We start from the raw sequence: 23044 nt of genomic DNA, 5'->3' as shown, positions 1-23044 counted from the left end.
CCTCCTTCCCTTCTTTTTGAACATTTTGGAGTTAGGGTTTGGGTATTGATAAAAATTGATTATATGAATGGGTAGGATAAATAATTAGCATAAAATTTATTGTAGTTTTCTTCAATGAGAAGATTTGTATAAAAAAATATTTTTGTCGCAGCACAACTATAGCACCATATTATTAAAGATACGGTTATACGTGTTAATAATTGGTATCGGGATATTCAGCAGGAGAATACGCTGGTCATTTCGTAATATTAAGCTCGTTTGTTTGAGGTAATCACAGTGTTACTTCTGTTAACAAAGGGTAATAAATTATTCTGCAGTATCCTGATGTATTCTGCATTGTTTGTACATTTTGAAGGGAAACTCAGTATGAGTTATATGTCAATATTTTAACCTAATATTCATCAATATTTTAATATTGAAATATAATATTAATATATTGAGATATTGAAATTTGATATTAAAACATTGAGATATTCAAATATTGAAATGTTAAGAAAAAAAACACTAAATATAATCGAAATGTTATTTAAATCAGAAACATTTGTTCAAACTATATCGTGTTTAGTCTCATTTTAATCAGGAAACAATCAACAACATGTTACAAATTTTAAGCACTGGACGTCTTAACCCCTTGCACTATGATTCCTTTAGCGCTGCGTTGATTAGCACTTATTTGTCCTTAATATTTTTAATAATAGGACCAGACAATATTTGTTCCCTATATTGTCTTTATTTATCTCGGTTTCTATACTTTGATAACAGAAGAATTTATTTTTACTTCGACGTAGAAGAAATTAATAATATTCATATTTAATAGAGCTTAAATAAAATCTTCACCACGAGTATGACTCGTTATTATAGTACAAGGGATTAAATAAATTCATTTCACGTCCACTTTAAGCACTGGACGTCTTAAAGACGTCCATTTCACGACCATTTTAGGGACAAACGTCTTGCGCTCTAAAATGATCGTTTTTGAAACGTCTTATTTCTGAAATAAAAAGTCCATTCAATTTAGAATGTCATTAAAACGTTCCGAATGTCGTACATCAGACGTTTCTAAGACGTCTTAAGGACGTCCTTGTTCTATCCGGATACACGCATAATCGTGCATAACATCAATACAGTTTTTCAATATTTCAATTACTATTATTAACACTTATAACAATCTCTTTTTCTTACATAATTACAGCGATAATCCAATAAAACAAATTACGATCAGAAATATTTGTCCAAACTATATTAAGTTTAGCTCTATTCTAATAAGAAAACTATAGAAAATTCACTTTTAGAATGCCTAAATTAAAAAAGTTACGTTGTCTTATGTTATGTTATCGTATTACGAGTTGTCATCGGCGTAGTGAGAAGATCGTTAAATTACAGTGGCGTAGCAACAGCACTGCTACAGTGATAATAGATTAGAATCGTGACATTCAGCGAAACATTACTGTACCCAAAAACGGTACTGGTGCTATAGTTATACTCCTCGGTATGTCCAGCATTCTCTTAACTATCCGTGTCTTTGTTCAATGGACTGGTCGCCGCATCCTCGTGCTTCTCCGGAGAATGCTGCCTTGATTTGTACGTGCGCAGGCTGCCCGGTCCAATCGTACTCAGTATCACCGGCAGCAGGAACAATCCGTGCCATATGCCGAATAATATCACTAGCACGAAGATCCTGAGGAACGCGTGGAACACGTAACTCTCGGAGAACGCCATCATCGACAGCGCCAGCAGCGTTGACCCAGCACCGTAGGCAACTGCTGCGCCTATGTATCGCACTGCTATCTGCGCCCTCTTTGTCCGGTCCTCGCTGCCGGTCTCTGACGCAGCGTGCACGAACGCATGGGCTACGTGGGCCGCGTAATCCACGCACAGGCCAATGCCTAGCTCAAGACCTAAGCAAACAAATTGATTTATGAAAATGGCAGCCAAGAAAGTAAAAAAGAAAAGTTCTAGTATTCCACCCTGAGTTACCCTTAAACAAAAGAGTGAGAATGGAGGTCTGAAATATTCAAAAATTCTACTCTTTTGCACCCTAAACATCCTAAAACTGAATCCTGCTTAAGAACCAGTCGGAAAACAGTATCACGTACGACGTCACTCACCGATGCATGACGCGATGTCTATCGTGAGCCCCCAAAAGTACATGAACCCGCAGACGTTCAGTAGCGTAAGAAGAACGCACAAGAAGATCCAGAAGCAGGTCTGCAGCTCCGCGATCAACAGCGCAGTCATCCCCATAACGCAGACCAACGCGAGCAAAACATTTCGCAGGACTTCTTGAGAGATCAATTTATCGGTGGTCCACAGACTGAACACTTCGCTCCAGACGGTGACGAACCCGTCGATCCCAGCATCCCGAGCCACCTGGATACTCTCGTCCATCGCCGGGATCCACTGATGAGGTGTAACGAACCGCTTGAAGACAAAGTCTATGGTGCTGGCAAGAATCGGCGGCGCGTTTTTGCCGCACTTCAGCTCCCTCTTAAAGCGGATGTTCCTTTGATACTTGCCGCCGTTTTGACTGAATAAGAACTTAGACAGGTAGTCGTCGAATTGAGTATCGTTGAGAGTCGTGGTGGTCAAATCTAAAAAGAGAATTATTTTTATTATTACATGATGTTAGGGAATATAAATTGCTTTATACCAACGCTGGCGATAAGTATTTGGTCAGAAGTAATGAGATGCTCGCAAACTCTGCCCACCTTTTGCATAGTACTTGGCAACAAACTTAGTGAAGTCGGTCGGCCACGAGTTCAAACTCTGCACCGTCGACAAGTTGGCGAACGTCTCTGTCAGGTTGACCAGTTTCGGGAACTCGGCAGTGTAATTGAACTCCCCCATGAGTATAATCGCCTCGTAGCCGCGGTTGGGATACTCGTGGTGGTGCACGCTGTAGTACTTGCTGAGATACGAGCTATTCGGTATGAACCAGGCCGGGTCGAACCACTGCTGTAGCCCCAGGATACCCAGAATGCCCGCTGACGTGGCGGCGACGGTCACCAATACTATCAGTATTTTCCCAGGCAACGTCAAGACGACGTTCGTGTACAATTTCGCGACGAACTTGGCTGAGGGCTCCTCTTGCGACCTGACGAATTTTTGGGTAAAGTCTTTGTGCACGATCCACGGCAGTATCGAATTCCTCTTGCTTTCGATTCGCTTGGCATCCAAGGTGAAAAAGGCGACGTAGAACGTGATTTGGAGCAGAAACGTCAACAGTACGCCGACCGCTGCGTATATACAGAATGACTGAAGGGACGGCAGTATCTAGAAACGAACGTCAAGCGTTAAATTTCACGGGTACAATCAGTTAGATACAGTCACTCCCGCTTGTATTCATACATTGCACATGTGTATAGTATATACGAAAAATATCGTGTCTCTTATTAATCGCTTTCATTTATTTTTATTAAATATAGATTATTGCAATACACCAGTTCTACCTACGCTACAGTTTTATTTTATTTTCTTCATTAAAAATATAAGAAGAGCGGAAACAGTGCAATTAGATAGCTTTTCTAGAAATTTCCTCATTATAATATATAATAATAAAACCTACATAATAATGAATATTTAATAGATACAAATGAAAACGATTCTTTTCATTTATACTATAGTAGTATAATGTACAAGTGGGAGTAACTGTATGTGAAATTTGGCAGGTGTATTGAGACTGTAACTGCAATGCGTGCGAGTGATAGATGAAGGACAGCGTAAAAACATAAGCAGTCTGTTCTTTCTTCTCTCAGTTTGCCAAAAGCCTTGCTCTGCTGTCTTTGTTGGAAGCTCACCGTCGATGCGCCAATTACGAATGCAACGACGTCGGTAAGGGAGGTAATAGTAATCGCAGATCCTGCGTGTCCTAACATTAAAGCTATCCTCTCTTCCAATGGCTTCTTCCTGTTCGACTCATCCGCGTGCACTTCCTTCCAAGACGCCATGATGAGAAAGTTGTCGTCCACTCCCAAAGCCAGTAAGAGGAACGGTAACGAGGTGTGCACCGGTCCGTAAGGTATACCGAGTATCGAGCATACGCTGATTGATGTTATAAACGCGCCGCCCACGCACAGAAGGCCGACGCACGTTAGGTAAATCTGCAAGCATAGTATAAACAGTGACATTGACGAGGTGAGATGTACCTCTGACTTTCTGATCTACCTGTGCAATATGGTAGAGCTTCAAATAAGTGCCCCCTTTTAGGGGTAGATTAATAGTTTTTGAGATATAACGCCAAAGTTAATTTGCTGAAAATGTGCCTGATTATTTTACCTGTCAATTAGGATTAATAAAATCAGTAAATTCAGTATTTGAAGCTCTATCATTGAGCAAAGTCTGATCATAAAATCTGAGTTACACTATACACAATATCTTGAATGTTTTCAATAAGTTTCAAAACTGTAATTAAAGTCAAAGGCTCCATTAAACTGTTTGTGTATTAGATACCAAAAACTGGTTGGCAAAATTATTTCACTAAGATATAGCTAATTACACTCTTGGCATCATTTGTACCAAGATTAACATACTTGACAACTTTACTAGTGCATTATTAATATAATGTATATTTACTATATGCATCCTAAAATAATTGAAGAATCATCTAAGTTTGAAAGTATCACACGAGACTGCCCTTTGATGATTTATTTCAGTTCTGACTTTCAGAATACCTTGACATAAATCTGATCAGTTTGATGTAGAACTTACTCGCCATCCTACCCAATTGTAATCGGAAAATATGACTAGAACATAGAAGAACATCAAAATGAATCCTATGGACAGTATGTCCATGTGTCCAAACATTGTCACGTATGTAACATCCCCGAAACTTCTGCCTGCTTCGTACCAAATGGCCACCGTATGGTTTCCGTCTCTCTTATTGTTCAACAATTCTGCATTTTTATGTAGTATATTCAGATAGGCCGATTCCCATTTGAAAACTTCGTCTGTAGCCTGCAGATCAAACATCAAGATTTTTACAAATAAGTCACCCTAATTGTATTCATTACTGTTTATATAAATTTTACAGATTTGCAACTACAAACACATAACTATGAACAAATAAACGGCAATAGTAATAACTACAAGGACTGATTCTGTCTAAGATCAAAGGATATCATGTATAGTGATCATTTTTGTATAATAGGCATACATTAAAAGTAACGTAAGCAATACTTGAAATGCAGGAGTACGCAAACTGATCTTGACAAAATCATGTGAATTGTTAAATAAGGCCCAAATCAAATAAAATTTCAAATTCAATACATAGACTGTCACAGCCACAACATTTAGGACTTTATTTTAGTGATAAAAAAGTTATGATAAATTAAAATTCTGCTATATTTAAATCCAATATAAATATAGCAAAATTTTTCTTCAACATAATTCTTTTTCACACAGAAGGAAAGTCTAGAAAGTACCAACACTTGCATAGAGCGCATTATAAATTAATAACTGGCAGTGTAACATGTTTAAATTGATCATCAGATCCTATACAGACATCATGATTCAGGCCTTTTAATGAACTTACCTTACCCAATCAGCTGTTCCAACATCGTTGCCAAAGTTATCCATGTCCACTTTTGAAAAATTGATGTGCACCGCCCATTGTGTCTTCACAGCTCTTGCTAATATCACTTTACCTTGCTCGTCTCTTGTTACCCCACCTAATAAGCTCGTGAAATTCATTGGATGCCCCAGAGTAGGGCTAACTTTGGCTCTATTTACATCGTTTATAATCTCCTTGGTGGACTTTTGCATGATGACATTACTGTCGTAGTCCCAAATATCCACCAGACTACTTAAAAGGCAAGCCTCTGGCAAATTATTAACTATATTACAATACAGTTCAGGATCGGCATGAACTGCAGGCTCAAAAGTTGTTTTATTGATTTGTGACTCAGGTTCCATGTCAAAGAAATCATCGTACTCTTTACTACGCTTTGTTCTCCTTGTAATACCTGATATGACAGGTACTCTATGAGGTGAACGAAACAATATTAATTTCCAGTTTAGACAACTGAATTACATATAAAATGATGCTTACTTAAAACACACGTCTGTCCACGCAATACGGTCAGAAGTTTGCAAAGCGACCACTTGCTTTACTATCTCATTGAGCTGAAACGATTTACATGATCTTTTTGCCTGTTACTATATACATTAGATAATAATAATATACTAATGTTCAAGAAAATATAAATACTGTTACGAGGATCTCTGGCTCTAACACATTGTCAGCTGTTAAAATCATGCTTTCCATTCTCAGGCCTTGCCCAAATTGATCAATCATCCAATCTGTGTCCCGGACAAAGTCTGAGTCTTGCGGGATCCATAGTCTCATAGGGTTTTTCTCTTGGTGGAAGGAATGTAAACCAGAAAGAGAAATTAAGACTATCACAATACTACAGATGAGCCATTTCAGTGGCCGCCGTGCTATTTTTAACCCAAGTCTACGACAGAAAGGAATAACTTCTAGAAGAAACACTGTTCACATGTCTGAGAAAACTGTTTTGTTACTTCATCTCTGCTTTCGTAAACAGATTTCAAAAGTGTGAGAACCAAACAATCTCTGCACCTTTCAAATTTTAAGCGCATCGTTAACAAAGCTTCAAAGAACTTGTGACAGCAAGAAATCCACTTGGTATCTTCAAACGTAAGTACACACTATTGCATAAAAGATTCAAGAGAGCTATTTAAATTTGATAATATTAAAAAATGACTAAGTTTGAGCATAATTAGATATAAGATAGGTCTTAGAATTTCTATAAATTTTGGTCTTCGACTATCAGGTGGTGAGTTGACATGATATAACTATAAAAAGTTGAAATATAACTATAAAAATAGATATTTTTAACTAAATTTGGGATTTTTTTAAATAAACGTTCGATGTTAGCAGAGTCTACTGAAAAGCGCGGGAACTTTCGAAATTACAAAAAATTGTTTTTCCACTTACCCGTAGAAGAAGTGTTCGACGGATTCGGATATTTGTTGCGGAACTCGTTGGAGGTAACTCCGAAAGCTCCGTTTACGGATAATTCTCTCGTCGATCTCCATTCTAGCGACACTGAAACTGAATCACACCGCTTTCATTTTTCGAATTCCACAGGGCAGTCGAGCAGACCGTGAAAAAAACCCAGAATTTCGCGTCCCTCCGCCACGACGGTCATTCAGCTTCTGTTGTCAATTTTCGCGGCTCGGTTACTATGCGTTGGGACGGAGAGGAAGGCCAAGGGTCACCTAACCTCTAAATCTGACGACCGATTACATAGACGAAGAAGTATATGACAGCGAAGAACAGCATGACGTCCAGAACGAGCGCGAACTGGGAGAACCAGTCTACGAAGCTTTTGTAAAGTTTTGGCTCGGCGAATAAGCGGTTGTCATTTTCCATTTTGACACTACAGTCGTCGCTCGCTCGGATGCGTCACATGTGTGCGAGCGTGTCGTGCACCGGTCGCGCGCGCGGGAACAATTATTAAAATGAGCGTCTGTGGTAAACATCATCCGTTTTAAAAAATAGCTTAAAAATTGCACATATTTAATATTTCGTCTTTAATTAATATATTCGTTTCTATAATATATTTTTATAACTTTTTGTCTTTAATTAATAATACGTATTTAATTGTTTGCAATACTTTAATTTTTATTTGGGTACCTTTTCAGAATATACCGCACTGTAACTTGATTTTTATTTACCATTTTTGCAATTTCCTGTAGAAAATTCTTCGATTATAATGGAAAATTACAAATTCTCATTTTCTTACTGTTATTCGCGTTTTTTATTTTAAATTGTAACGAAAAACGTTGAGAACGTTTATCAGAACTTAATATGACACTTAACAAAGAAGGTAATATTAAAAAACAATTGACAGTATGTTTTTAGTTTAAGAAATCTTTGAATGCTGCAGGTGGACGACTTTTACCGCTTCGTGCATGTCGTCGAAGACATTAATTTTTATAGGTTTTTATAAGAAATTGTATATTATTTTGTACATTAAATTGTCGATTAAAGTGCGTAAAATATTTCTATATGTTCTGTAATCAAAATTAGGGGAAGTATGGTGCCGAAAGATTATTTTCAATGCGATCGACTGTATATTATATGTTAGTAGACGACATCTTGCTTAAACTATAGCTCTCGAGGTAGTAAATTTAATTGTTCTACAATATACTTCCTGTACAATTAATCGCTATATGTTGCTTTACATTACTATAAAGTAGTCGATACACCTCTCATTCAAAACTCGATAAGGCAACTAAATAAAATCGTACATCAAAGCTCAATAGGTCATCGTAAAGGTGATTTCAGCGATATACTATAATAGTAATGTATAATATGTAGAAGATGATATAAATACTGAATAAAATACACAGAGCGCGTACAAATATCTAAATTATACGAATATTCTTTAAGACGCGTTCAATATGACCGCGTGATTTCTCGACGTCAATTTGAACGCTCTCTTATCGTCGTGCTACTCTTTAATATAATCCTCGCGATAGTGAATAATCTTCACGATGTCTCTTTGTAAATTAATAATAACAACTCACCAAATATCGCAGAGGAACAGATTAACAGTGAAATCAGTTTCCGTCAGGCGGGTTAGTCATCGACTGAGGCGGTTTATCCTGGCAGCGTGCGTCAAGGAGCATTAATGACGGATTATTGACCTTAAACACGTAACTCTCCGGACACTCTGTAATCTATAGACGCCGGATACTTGTCGATTAAATACGATGATAGTGGAGATACCGGCGATCTTCTTACAGAAACTCCGCGCGTCGCTCGAGGAACCAAGATTGGCGACGATCTTGCGTATGCATATGCAGTCTGCGAAAGAACAGGGACAATTAATTTCTTTCGCGGTTTCTTTCATCTCTAATTATGAATTGGGGACCGTCGGGATGCGCTGACGTACACGGTGACTCGATAAAACGCATCTACATAGTTATTCATCTTCAATAATTTCTCATAATTAAGATTTAAGATTCAAAATCTGCGATTCAAGAATCAATAATCAATATTCTATAATATGATATTCAATATTCAATACTTAATATCCAATACTCAATATTAAAGGTGCAATATTCAACATTCAGTATTCAATTTCCAATATTGAATATTCAACATATTGAGTCTTGAATATTTAATATTCAAGATATACAATAATATTTATATGAAATTAATTAATTGATCACTAATTCGTAGTCGGATATCGAATAATGTTCTTGTAATATCGTCGCTAAAGTTATTTATAAATAGTTTAATAATAATATTTTTACTAACAGCTTTTTGTTATCGAGTAATTAATAAATCAGAAAGTCGAAGAAATTTTATCTTTTATTAAACAAAAGAACTCCGATAAAAACACGACGTTGCAATCAGTCAAGCATGTGAAAATAACAATCGCAATAAGTAGAAAGAAGTAGATGTTGTCTAATAGTATCTTTATTGTAACCTCGACTCCTTTAACAATGTGTTTCCATACTGATAGTAAGTATTTCTTTTCTTGTAAATGATCTCTAGGATTAACAAGATTGTAATAAATGGCAGTGAAGTTAGAAGTGAAGTATTAGTATCATTAATATAGCGGCGATAGTATGCTGATTTTGCAGCTGTTGGTCACATTACACCGATGCGATAAAATTCTACGAAATTGAATATATTATGCAGATTTATACCATCGACGCTGGCATACAGTTCCCAGTTATAATGTCATTTTTTTTAGATACACGAGGAAGTATTTATTCATCTGACCCATACTTCTCCTTTGCGCAAAAAATTATATAGGTGCATGTTTGTTTTGCTACATCCGTTCCTACAATTCTCATTGTAAAGTAGTTAAATAAAATCACTCGTACATTCCTTATTGTAAAATATATCATTTTTATTACTATCTTAATTATTTTATAAATCTTATTAGAAGGCACTTAATTATTGTTTAATTCTCATTTGAAAGTATTTAATTTAGTATAATCAAATTTATATACATATAACTATCATTAGAAAACATTTAATTACTTGTGCCATTCTTATTGTAAAACATATTATTTCTATTATTATCTTAATTATTTTATAATTCTTATCAGAAAAAATTTAATTACCCGTATAATTTTTATTCTAATTCGTTGTATAATTATTTGTATAATAATCATTACAAAGTATTTAATTGCTCGTATAATTCTGATTGTAAAACATATTATGTTTATTAATGTCTTAATCATTATGTAGTTCTTATTAGAAAGCATTTATCTACTTCTACAATTCTAACTGTAATTACTTATATAATTATTTGTATAATTCTTCTTACAAAGCATTTAATCACTGACATAGTTCTCCATAGAAACTATTTAATTATTCTGTAATACCCATTAGAAAATATTACCTTATTCCTATAATTTTCCTTAAAACAAAAAAACACTAAGCTTTTTAACAAATCGTTGACATTAAAATAAACACCAAACAACCCCATCTCCTTATCCAGATAACAGCATGCACCCCATTAATTCGTCGTCGAATATTCGTAGCTCGGATCTGCATTCTCGGCGCAGCATTAACTTCCATTCATTGTAATTCCGTGCGCGGTGTACGTGTTACATTGACCTCGCTTATCATATCAAACGGCCACGATTACGTAACGGTAGCCTCGCATAAGAAATCCATGCTGCCTCCGTAGAAATTATCGCAGCGCATTCGCGCACCATACCACCAGAATCACGGCGGACATGTAGTCCAGGATGCAAGGTTCAACCGCAGCGAGTTTTGTTTTGCAATTAACGGTAGCAACTCCCGATCTCAGGGTACGTCATGACGTACAGTATACTGACTATCACGAAACAAAATTCAAGTATCAATACTCAATATATGGTATTTAATATTCAATAATCAATATCCAATATTGAATACTTGAAATATTGAAACTTGGATATTTAATATTCAAGATTCTAGATTCGAAATCCAAGTCTCAATATTCAATGTATGATATTCAATATACTATATTTGATATATTAATGTTCAACAATCGACACTAAAGGTCCAATATTCAACATTCAATATTCAATATCCAAAATTGAATATTATTTAATAGTTAAAATTCAAGATTCAAGATCCAAGATTCAGGAATAGATATTCTATATACGATATTTAATATTCCATAATTAATATAACGGTAGCTTCGCCAAAGAAATCTATGCTACCTCCGTAGAAATTATCGCGGCGCGTCCGCGCACCATACCACCAGAATCGTAGCGAACATGGAGATCAGAATGCAAAGTTCAACCGCGGCGAGTATTGTTTTGCAATAACGGTGGGGACTCCCAATCTCCATATGCGCGATGGTGTACAGTATGCTAGCTATCGCGAAACAGGGAAGAATCGTTCTGGCGATAGGATACGGGGGCGACGTGCACAACCATATCGGTGTAATTAGCAGATAAAGGAGCGCTGCGCCTAGATCGTGTCGATGGGCGCTCCGGATGCGGTCCACGTCTTTATGGCCGCCTCCGGTCGGACATAAAATAATATTAGGTCCTTTCATCCACATCCGATCCTCCTCGCTGTGAATTACCTGGAAATTCGGAACGAATTAAGCGATTTGATTAACCGGGATTTTTAGGGCGTTGGAATGTTATGGAACGTTTTTAAGGTATTTTTAGACGACTTTAAACCGTCTTTAAGAATTCTATTATCGGATGTCTTTATATAATATAATTATTATATAGACTATAGAATATACAGTACAATCTAATTATTATAACATATAGTTACCATAAATTTAATAAATTATAATATATTATGTCATTATTATTACAATCTATTACAATTACCATATAATAACACACAGTATAATACAATCACCATAATATATAACTATCACGAACCAAATAAATCATAAGACATTATCCCAACAACAATAACAACACACCACTATTCAATAATATATCCAATATATCGTATTCAATAATTTCTTATACTGTTCTATACTAATTTATCTCGGTCAAAAAACACCAGAAAAAAAACCACGAAACAAACAAACAAAGAAGCCTCACCTGTCTGTTTACTCGGATCCTACCAGTGACCCAGGACAAGCAGTTCATTTTCAAAACAAGCACGCAGGACCACCACGCGTAAGCAGCCCACAGCTTGCTCGCGTCGTCTGGAAAACGTTGCTCCATCTTTCTCTCGGAATTCCGCCGGCTTGAAGAGAAAAACGCGAGAAGCGATCTCCTTGTCTCCCTCTCTTAGCATCGACAGGGCATTATTCCTCGTTCAGGCATTCGTCAATGTCCCGATAGAGCGTGAACAGTCGCGTAATAGGCGGCGGAGCATCGAGTGTGTCAGTTAGGGGTTTTTGTTAGGGGCGCGGTGAAAAGTCGCCGTCGAGAGAACAGCGCGTATGGCACGCGTTTGAATTCCCGTCGCATCGATTCGACGCCGGTGGCTGTCGTCGACTGACTACCTGGAAGAACCGGTGTCCAGAACGTGATCCGACGGCGACGGGTCCCCATTTGGAAGTCAAATCGACGTGCCGCACGAAACAAGCGCCGCCATGGCGGAGCACCTTGTCAAAATGTTCGACCGTTTGTTTTATTCCTTAAGCTGTCTTTAAGCCGACTTTAAGACGTTTGTTATCGGATGCCTGTTGTAGGATGTCTTCAAGCCGAATTTAAGACGTTTGTTATCGAACGTCAGTTTTTTATTCACGAACGTCAGTTATTGGACGTCTGTGTAGGACGCCCTTAATCCGTCTTTAAGACGTTTGTTATCGGATGTCTGTGTTCGGACATTTTTAAGTCGTCCTTCAGCAGTCTTTAAGACGTTTGCTTTAGGATACATTTGAGCCACCTTTAAGACTTTTGCTTTAGAATGTCTTTAAACCGTCTTTAAGGCATTAGTTTCACAATTATTCTAGTACTATTATGTATTATATTATATAATCATTATGTATTATTATGTTATTATTACCATTATATATTATATATTTTAGGTGTGAACGTCTACCGCCTTGAAATGGATGTGTACGAGACGTCTTATTTCGGACGTTAAAAGTAAGTAAGCAATAACATAATAAAATAATATAATGTATAAATAATTTGTTCATCTTCTTCAATTATTTAAATTATTAGAAAAATTCAGATGATCAAGAAATAACCGAAATGAAGTTTAAATTAGATATTAGATCAAATTTAGATATTTAGAGAATCAACAAATTCTTTTACAAACAATATATAATATAAATAATATTGTTGCGAAGGTTTCGGCCTCGCCTCGCCGGTGAACACATTGTTTAATAACTTTAATAACCTTATTAACACTTAACACAATCCACAGCTCTTATTAAGAATATCTGTACAATAGTCTATGTCTGGGAGTATTATTTTGATTTGCGTTCTCGCTTCAACGGCTCGAGAGAATCTCTCATCTTTTTTCTTGTTAAACAACCTCTTTGGCCGGATACCACAATATGGATCTGACGGCCAACTTCTCTCGATCTCCACAATCAGCAGCTTCCATCGTAACAATAGAATATGTTTTTAGCGAGAACGAGTGCAGGGCGCGTGAATAAAATACGTGTATGAATTATTCGAGGTTACGTTTAATCATACGATCATCAACGTAGTTACAAACGAACTGAGATAAAACAAAAGGTGGTCCCCCAAAGAGAGTCTGTTATGGGATGGGGCTAAGATCTACGGTGGTGACAATCCAATAGATGGCGTTGCGATCTACGTATTGCTCTTCAACATATGAAAATTATAATATAATAATAAAATAATTTTAATAATAAAATAATATATTTTATGCATAATTATTTTCCAATAAGAAGAGTAAATATCAAATTCATTCCATTATTTTATGTTATACTATATGAAATTAATTTTTAATATCAGAACACTTCACTTTTTCTACTAGAAGTTATTAGTGCTATTTTTATTAGTTAAATGTGTCCACGTTGTATATGTTCACAAGATTCTCCAAGACGAGATTATAAATAATTTCCCATAAACCCAACAGTATAATAAACAACACATCGTACCACCGTAGTCTAACTATTATTGCGCTACCCAATTTTTATACGTACGAAAAAGCAACATTAACTAAAAATTACAAACATAAAACACTTTAACGGCCGCTGTCACGCGTACGTGATTCCGCACTCCGAGCGAGAGTCAGCTGACGCCATAAAATCCTACGGCGCCATAACAATCTTTTTCTCAAAAATAAATCACGAGAGTGTAAAACGTAGAAACAATAACTTGCATTAAATATAGGATAATTATTAAATTACTATATTAAATCTATAAAAGCATTGGCTGATCATTAAATATATATGAAAGCATTTGGTAATTATATTAAATGTATAAAAATATTTGATAATTATATTTAATAATAAAGGCGTGCCTGAAAACGAAGGAAATTGATAAAAGGCAATAACAATAGAAGTCCTTTCTTTTCGAGTATTTATACTCCAATTTATTGGTTCTTTTTATTCGTATATCGTTATTCTTGCTTCTGATTGGCCTTTTATATCAGTTACCCTAATTTACATAACCTCAAAAGCACGACGAATTAATGGCAACGTCCGCGAAACGTAACGTTTCGAATTCGACGGTTCGTTTGAAGGAAATCATCGCCCCTGAATACTAATCGATAATTAAAACTACCCTTTTTCCGTCTAGAAAAATGTATTAACTACGCGAAAATAGTTTCAACAATTTGGAAAGTTGCGATTAAAATTGACAGGAGACTAGACAGTTTAGCAATTCGTTAGAAAATAATTCCAACTTCGCCAAAGGACTTTAGAAGATCAGCTGATGGTTCAAATGACCTCGACAACCCCTCCCGTACTTATCGACGAAGCGGTATCTAATTAAAATTACATTGTCGCGGGATATAGTCGTTTGTTACAAACGCCATTGGGCGATGTTGCTCTTCTTGATGTTAGCCTGAATCGAGACGTCGATGAGATTGTTCCCGAGGAAGAAATCGGTGGCCACGACATTCGTCTCTTTCCACCATTCCTCTTGGAACTTGAACGTTAGGTTCCTGTTCACGGAGTCGGCCATTTGCCGCAGCCCTCCGGATAAGTTGAAAATTATATCGAGGGGGTCCGGCGTCAATTCTGCCATCACGGCCCATAAAGGGTTCTGACTGTTCCGGAACCTTTTAGGACCCATGATCACTTCGTCCAGGTACTTGAACAGACCCTCCACCGTTTGCTGGTTACCCCAGGCTTGGGACATTGTCGGCCATAACCAATCGTACTCTGTTGCAATATGAGATTGTGGGAATTATATAGAAGTAGATGGAATTGGCGGAATTAAATAGAATCGTGACAAAAAGTACAATTAAATAGATTCGTGACAATCAAATAGAAATTAGATTAGAAGATGGAATTGAAATTATTAGAGAAATTCAGACATATAAAAAAAATCGTCGAGTTATTTTACCATTAATTATGGGAATGATTCTTTTATAAATATCCTTATATAATATAGTGTTTTCTATCCATATATTAACATTGATTGTAATGTAATACATGAAATATTATATTATAGTATATAGTAATATTTATTATAATGTAACATATAATATATTTTACACTATAATAATATAGTATATAACGTATCACAGAATATAATAATACAGAATATACTATATTAATATAATATACTAATATTTATGACATTGTAATATATAATATGTTACACAGTATAATAACAAATATATAACATATTGCATAATACAACATACCCCAATACCAATATCGATTCACAACAAATAAAACAACATTAAAACACAAACTTCTGAACACAAAAAATCCCATCCCAGTAAATCCCCATTAACGAACTATTAACTTCACCTCGCCCCATTATACTCATCAGGCTTGCTAAAAGTAGTATATCATCGTCCATATAACACCTATCGGCGGATTGAATAGCCGCGCGATGATTCAATTGAATAGTAACAGCTAATCAATTTACCGTTCACGATGTGCTTGTCGCCGTAACAAATAATCAAGCGCTTCCCTCCGGTCCATATGTCGTTCAAGGTCGGCCCGAGACCTTCGACCCCCCTATCAGGCTTCAGAATCAGAGCTCCGAATTCACGGCGGAGTATCGTGGCCAATCGGTGATGCCTGTTCGATCTGTCCTGGAATCCTACCGGAAATCTGCGTGCAAAATCAGCCGACATTGAATCGCATCATTAGATTAAATCAGCTCGCAGCGATTACAATCATATCCGATTACGCTCGCGTCGATTTAAAATCATGTTTATTATCTCGTCGTGGGGTAATATCGACGATTTTACCGTTACGCGATGCTCGAATAAAAGCTCATCCTATAGTTCATTAAATTAGGTTAATTAATTGTTGATAAATAGCTTGAATAAAATTCGATATTTTCTAACAAATTTTTAGAGCGATTTAATGAGATCGACTTTGTGATTTATTTATGTAAGTTGTACAGGATGTTTAGGAAGTTGCTCATTGGGTTCCAGAAGAGATTTGGAATAACGTTTTCATTTGCGAAAATTTTTTACGATTCGTAGTTAACAAGATATTGAGAAAAAACTGTAGCCAATGAGAGGTGAACTCGGCTGGCGGATCAACAGACGCAAAATGGCCGAGCCAATGAGTGTAACTGGGCTCCGCGCACTCGTTGGCTCGGCTATCTAGTGATGAGAGAGAGTGTCTCTTATTGGTCAGTGTTTTTTGTTGATAATTTGTAAATGAGGAATCGGGGAAAGTTGTTGCAAAGGAAAAAGTTGCTGTAAATGACGAAAGGAATTACTGTGAGTGACTTTTAGGACACGTTGTGTAAATTAGTTGATGCGATGATTGATTTGTTAAGCTTTTAGTGATGTATTGTCCTGGTTAATTATGTATGTTGATGTCTTATTGGTTATTATATAGAATGTTAGTTTATAAATATATATTATAGCTTGTATATAAAGTAAAATTGTAACTAGTGTATAATAACATGGATGGTATATAAATTGATATTATAATTAGTATATAATAGTGTATATACAATGATTAATATATTACAATATTACTAATATTATATATGTAATATTATTACACACACAAAAAGTAACAAAAATGTATAATTGGTGTAGGTAATGATTATGTTTAGTGTATAGTGACTAACCATAATCAATACCTACATCAATTACACAGTTTTGTTAGTTAACATACCTGTGAAAGTCCATAATCACAACCTCGCCCCTGGCGACGTTCAAAAAGTTTCTCACATCCCTGATGATGGCGGACAAAGGAGTGATCCGAATCACGTCGTGATTGATCCAGAATCTGCTTATGTGATTACCTTCCTCGATGGCGGTGCCGTTCGGGATCGCCGGATAATAACCCACCCTGATGTCCAGGTACCTTATGCCATGCACTAATTGCGTCCACACGTCGCGATCTTGCGTTAACAAGTATCGTTGAAAGGCGTCCCTTCGCGTTAGATCGCCGTGCTTGTAGCATCCTGAATTATGAGTGCCGGGAATCATTAGGCTTCCTATTGGCAGTCTTCCTAGTTGCCTCCTAGCAGAGAAAGGTGATAGGGGATTCGGGAGGGGGCGAAACAAATATATATATATATATATCAGATGAAAAATTATATTAGTGTTGAAATAAGAACATTTCTGGAGACATTTATATATGTGAAATTAATAATACAAGTTTATGTAGCATTAAATTGAATAGTTTTCATTTTGGTGAATGTAGTGATTTATAATTAGTTTGTTGGTTTATAATATATTATGTTTATTGTGATTGTGTGTGTGTGTGTGTGTTTGTGTTATGTGTGTAATGTATGGTAATTATAGTGTATTTTAATATACTATGTTTTATGATATAGTCTGTATATACTATAATACACAATAATACACTGTTTATACTATATTATAAATTTACTGGCCTATAATTAAATATACTATGTGCATTATAATTATTTGTATATTACGTATACTCTCATATACTATGATTTATGATATATTGTGTGTATACTCTATAATACTTTAATATGCTATGATTTATAATATACTGTGTATACCGTAATATTATAAATAATATTATAAATATATAATAATAATATAATATATATACATATGTATATATATAAAACCAAAATAAGTAATAAACAAATAACAATAAGTAATACAAAAATCCAATATCCCAAAATATTTCTCTTCCACTCTAAAAATTTCAACTAAACATATCAATAATCGCCCTTCGTCAGAAAATGTCTTTTCACAAAAAGAAAATCACCAATAAATTTCAACTAAATCACCGACAGAAAAATCAACAAATTCGGAAGCATTCTACCTTAAATCGTACATCCACGTCGGCCATATCTGTAGGCACGAGCTGGTGAGGAAGGAGCCCCCTTTGTAAAGGGCTGCGTGGTATTTCAAGCAATGTGGGCCGGGGAGCGTCGCGCCATCTTTGGTGTCCCATCCACCGGGAAGGGGCGGTCGGCCGACCGTGATGTTGGTTCGATAATAGCCTTGGGGGTATTGCAGGGAAGTCAAAGTCAACTTCGGCTTGATCGTTTTATCTGCAAGCAGAAGGTCGATGGTTTGCGTCGACCCGTATCGAGCGATCGCGGCGCGATCGTGCCCTAAAGTTCGTTCCTGAGTTGCGGAAAATTCTGGAGAAAAATTCCCGAGACGTGAATTCGAGGAAAATGGTGGCCAAGAGGACGAATTGATAGCTGACGCGCGGATATTCGGTTGCACGTCTTTTTCTGAAATCCCGCGGATAAATCGCGGGAAACGTTCATCGTAAATTCGACGAAATTACGGATTTATATACGGTCGGACTTTTATACTATTTTCGGGGTTTTTGGTATTGCATACGTGGTTTTGGTATACTCTATTGGTGTACTGTGGTATATACATACATATTATAGTGTGTTATTTGTTATATGGTAACTATGTGTACGTATATAAATGTATATATGTATTTTATGATTATTATTATTATATATATATATATATATATATATATATATATATATATATATATGAATATTTACTCTACAATTTTTATTTTATACAGTTACCATATTATTTATTATACATTACATGATAAGATATAATATATAATATATTATATGATAACAATATGTACGTACATATATATCATGTCTAGTATATATAGTATACTATTTTATTTCATATTATATTAATTGCCGAAAGTTACCCAACAACCACTGATTGTCTTAAATACGTCAATTCTAGGACCGTTTTACGACCATATAGACTTGAACGTCCATTTTAGGTTTCAACATCCTTTTTACGTCCATTTAAAGTCTCAACGTCCTTTTTATATCCATTGTACGTACACATCTTAGGTCAGAGCGTCCATTTTACGTCCATTTTAGCTCTGATCGTCCATTTTTACGCCCACTTCAGTTCTGGCCGTCCATTTTAAGTCTGTACGTCCATTTTACGTCAACTTTAGATCTGTGCATCCATGTTACGTCCATTTTAAGTCTGTACGTCCGTTTTACGTCCATTTTCGATCTAAGCGCTTATTTTAGGCCTAAACGTCACTTTAAGACTTCTTAACGACGTTGCCAAAATTGTACTGAGTTTCTCTGTTGCGAATTTGAAAGTCCGCGCGGTGAAAATTGACACGCGACGATCAAGAGAAGCAAACAAAACTTATTACTATGTGCTGGGTCAGCAGTGAACACCTTGATGGTATCTGGGTATCCTGTACTCGACGGACAATCGAGGTCCCAATTCACTTCCAGCTCCGCGTCCACCACCTTGTCGCTAGCCGCAATCGGCCTCCACAACGAGGAGACTGTCAGCCATACTTTCCCGCATTGCGCCGCCAATGCTGGAATCATAGTCGTCGCAATCGTCGATGAAAACTTTGCAGGGACAATGGCGTCATTTGGCGAAACGTTACAGCATCGTTCCGGTGTTCGAATGGTACTTGTTTAATGATGTTCATGGTTTTTATTAATGTATTATGTTATATATGTATAACTATATATGTAATTATATTTATCGTTATATTTTATATATAATTATATTCTTTATAGTGAATATTGAATATTAAATATTACAATCTACTCAGAACATTTATATCGGATATTCAATATTGTAAGCTTTTGGAATGTTGATATTAAATATTGAATATAGTAAACTATGCTAAACTAAACTAAGAATACTGATATTTGATATTGAATATTGTAATCTATTCTAAATATTGATATTGAATATTCAATATTATAATCTTCTTAGAATATTGACATGGAATATTGAATATAGACATTGAATATTAAATATTGTAATCTACATAGAATATTGTATATTAAATATTGAATATTGTAATCCACTAAATATACTGATGTTTTAATCCATGTTTCAGTGCAATTTCAAATCTAACATATTAATAAAAACATGGTAAAAAAATTAAAAAATTCTGTAATAGTTAGAAAATTATGGTTAACATCAAGTAAGCCAAGGAAAAAGACGCTCACCGATGTCACAGAATAGGTAAAGTAATAACAGCGTCGTTGGCCTCAACATCTTCGGAGAATGTTACCTGATAGTTCTTCTTTAGACTGGTCTCCAGTATCCGAGGTCACAAATCAGCGTACACCTGCTTTTGTAAATAATAATTTTCTACGTTAAAGATAAGCAAAGCAAAAACGTGCTGAAAGTTCTCAAAAACAGTTTACAGACGTTTTAATTTGTGACACCGGACGTTTCTAAAATGTTTCTACGATGTTCGTAGGATATACGTCTTAAAGATGTATCAAATCTAAAGAACGTCTTTATTTATCTTTAAATGTCCGAAGCAAGACGTCTTAAAGACGTCCATAACATCTCAAAAACATCTGACAGACGTCCAACACATCTCAATGACATCCAAGACATTTTAAAGTTGTCCAAGACATCTCAAAGACCTCCAAAACATCTTACCTCACACGTTAAAATAACATCAAATTTAAGACGTCGTTACGACGAGACTGCAAATGATTCTATATTTATGTTATTATATTATTATATTACTCATTATTATATGGTTTATATTACGTTACTGGATAAAAGAACGACTAGAATTTATTATATACTGATATATACTGCATACTGATTCATAATTATACTCATTTATTTATTCTCAACACCTTTTGCATTAGTCATCCTAATTAAAAATGAAACATTTTCTCGATGTCCTTCAACCACCTTAATTCCTCCAACAATTTAAATACAACAATATAAAAAAACCTAACATAAATAAATAAGAAAAAAAGTCTCGTATCTACAAACTTTGTGCAAGTTCACTTCATCCGCTCCGAAAATCGTCCCCGGTTTCCGGCGGCTGGACGTGTCCACTCGCGCGATTTCGCGGCGAGTCGCTTGCTCTCGCCTTTCGCCCTGAGTGGTTCGCGTCCTGGATCCGGATCGCGGCCGGCCGAAGGCGCATTCAGATCCACTTGGTCACCGCTTCTGACCGGAGTCTCTCTCAGTGGCTCGATCGGCGTCCGGAGGACATGGCACGAATCGGTTGGAAGCACGTCGGCGACGACGATACTCGCGGCGAGCGAACGGGGATCGATCCTGGCTGAGCCACCGACTGAGCGATGGACAGCCGAACGACGCGCGGCCGGCCCGGTCTAATATAGAACCTAATATAGAACCCGTCCGAGCACGCCATCATCCTTCCATCACTTCCTCGGACACGTCAATTGCTCGATGGGGACCATACCAAAGCCCGTTCCCCTCGCGCCGAACTGCGCGCGTTTTTCTCCGTCCGGCGTTCGACCACCGGGGGTCAGACCCGGCTTGACCCGTCACCCATTAAACACTATTTCCTGCGTTCGATCATACAGGGTGTGCTGATAGTGACTCGCAGACGGTTCCCAGCCTGATTTTGAGCAACTTTTTCCTTTGCGGAAATTTTCTAGGATGCGTCGTTCGAGAGTTATTCAGAAAAAACGTCCAGCGCCACGCCCACTTGGCCGAATTGGCTCCGCCCGCGGCGTTTGATTGGTTTAGGGTTTGGAGGTGATAACTCGTTAAGTAGAGCGAGAAGAGGATTTTTATAAAGGAAAAAGTTGTTTGAAATTATCTGAGGAAGTGATTGTTTTGTATATTGTAAATATATTATATTGCATTATAAATGTCGAATACAAATATTAATATTCAACATTCAGTACACAGTACTCTATCTTCAATTTTCAATCTTCAATCTTCAATATTCAATCTTCAGTTTCAAATCTTCAATCTTTAATCTTCAATCTTCAATCTTCCATATTCAATATTCAATATACAATATGCATTATACGATATACTGTATGCAATATTCAATATTCGATGTTCAATATTTAATGTCAAAGTCTACGGACCTCAGAAATGAAGAAATTAATGGAACTACATAATTGGTGAAAAAATGAAAATGTTATTAGATTTAATTACTCTAAAATAACAAAAAAGTTTGCGACCGAAAGTGTTAATTTAATTGTTTATTTTTAACGTTGGAATTTCAAAATCGCTTTCACCACTACAGTCTCGTTTTCCAATTGCGAGTGACTTTTGGACACCATGTATGTACAGGGTGGCCCACCTTGAACCGATCGACTCGAATATCTCGCAAACCGTTGATAATATGGACAAATGTTTCAAATAAAAATTGAATAGTTTTTTTGGATCACTTAATCTGGTATCAACAAGATTTCTCTAAGATGCCGCGTAAAGAAAACTTGATTGTTTGAAATGGATTCATATATCTTTTGTTTTTATCTTTATTTTATCGTTTATTTTATCTTTAGTATTAAGGAATAACTCTGGGTGAACAAGAAAGGTAAATCTTAAGCTTTCAAGACCAAAGTATACAGGGTTTCCCAAAAGTAACTCGTAATCGGTAAACGAGGGGTTCCTGAGGTGATTCGAAGCAACTTTTTTTTTTGCGAAAATTTCAATCAACGGCTTCGTTCACGAGTTATTAACGAAACACGTTCGAAGCCACGCCCCCGTCCGTCTTGGCTCCGGCCTCGCCATCTAATTGGT

At 36.2% G+C, this 23044-nt stretch overlaps 3 protein-coding genes across 4 annotated transcripts; all 3 read right to left on the bottom strand.

Moving 5' to 3' along the window:
* Positions 1–72: 72 nt before the first annotated feature.
* Positions 73–8751, bottom strand: LOC144468078 (patched domain-containing protein 3). The gene is made up of 10 exons (XM_078177229.1): positions 8554–8751; positions 6956–7072; positions 6206–6452; positions 6047–6120; positions 5536–5977; positions 4708–4953; positions 3798–4100; positions 2709–3273; positions 2109–2591; positions 73–1898 (listed from the first exon to the last, which is right to left on the bottom strand). Exons 2-10 carry the CDS (start codon positions 7054–7056, stop codon positions 1507–1509), a joined length of 2853 nt encoding a protein of 950 aa, XP_078033355.1. The 5' UTR covers positions 7057–7072; positions 8554–8751; the 3' UTR covers positions 73–1506.
* A 692-nt stretch (positions 8752–9443) lies between these two features.
* Positions 9444–12419, bottom strand: LOC144467875 (uncharacterized). Its single transcript, XM_078176860.1, has 2 exons — positions 12052–12419; positions 9444–11570 (listed from the first exon to the last, which is right to left on the bottom strand). Exons 1-2 carry the CDS (start codon positions 12175–12177, stop codon positions 11211–11213), a joined length of 486 nt encoding a protein of 161 aa, XP_078032986.1. The 5' UTR covers positions 12178–12419; the 3' UTR covers positions 9444–11210.
* A 2000-nt stretch (positions 12420–14419) lies between these two features.
* Positions 14420–21662, bottom strand: LOC144478892 (PI-PLC X domain-containing protein 1). 2 transcript variants are annotated; one of them, XM_078197246.1, is made up of 7 exons: positions 21305–21662; positions 20512–20636; positions 19689–19862; positions 18339–18570; positions 17205–17555; positions 15988–16175; positions 14420–15269 (listed from the first exon to the last, which is right to left on the bottom strand). In XM_078197246.1, the coding sequence occupies exons 2-7, from the start codon at positions 20558–20560 to the stop codon at positions 14908–14910; spliced, it is 1356 nt and encodes a 451-aa protein (XP_078053372.1). In that variant the 5' UTR covers positions 20561–20636; positions 21305–21662; the 3' UTR covers positions 14420–14907. The 2 variants fall into 2 exon arrangements, with proteins under 2 accessions (XP_078053372.1, XP_078053373.1); XM_078197247.1 differs by having other exon boundaries at positions 20512–20633.
* Positions 21663–23044: the final 1382 nt, after the last annotated feature.

The sequence above is a fragment of the Augochlora pura genome, chromosome 3 (genome assembly GCF_028453695.1).
Source record: "Augochlora pura isolate Apur16 chromosome 3, APUR_v2.2.1, whole genome shotgun sequence".
In the NCBI taxonomy this organism is placed as follows: Eukaryota; Metazoa; Arthropoda; class Insecta; order Hymenoptera; family Halictidae; genus Augochlora; species Augochlora pura.
The sequence above is the reverse complement of the archived record's forward strand: the minus strand, read 5'-3'. Positions and strand labels throughout refer to the sequence as shown.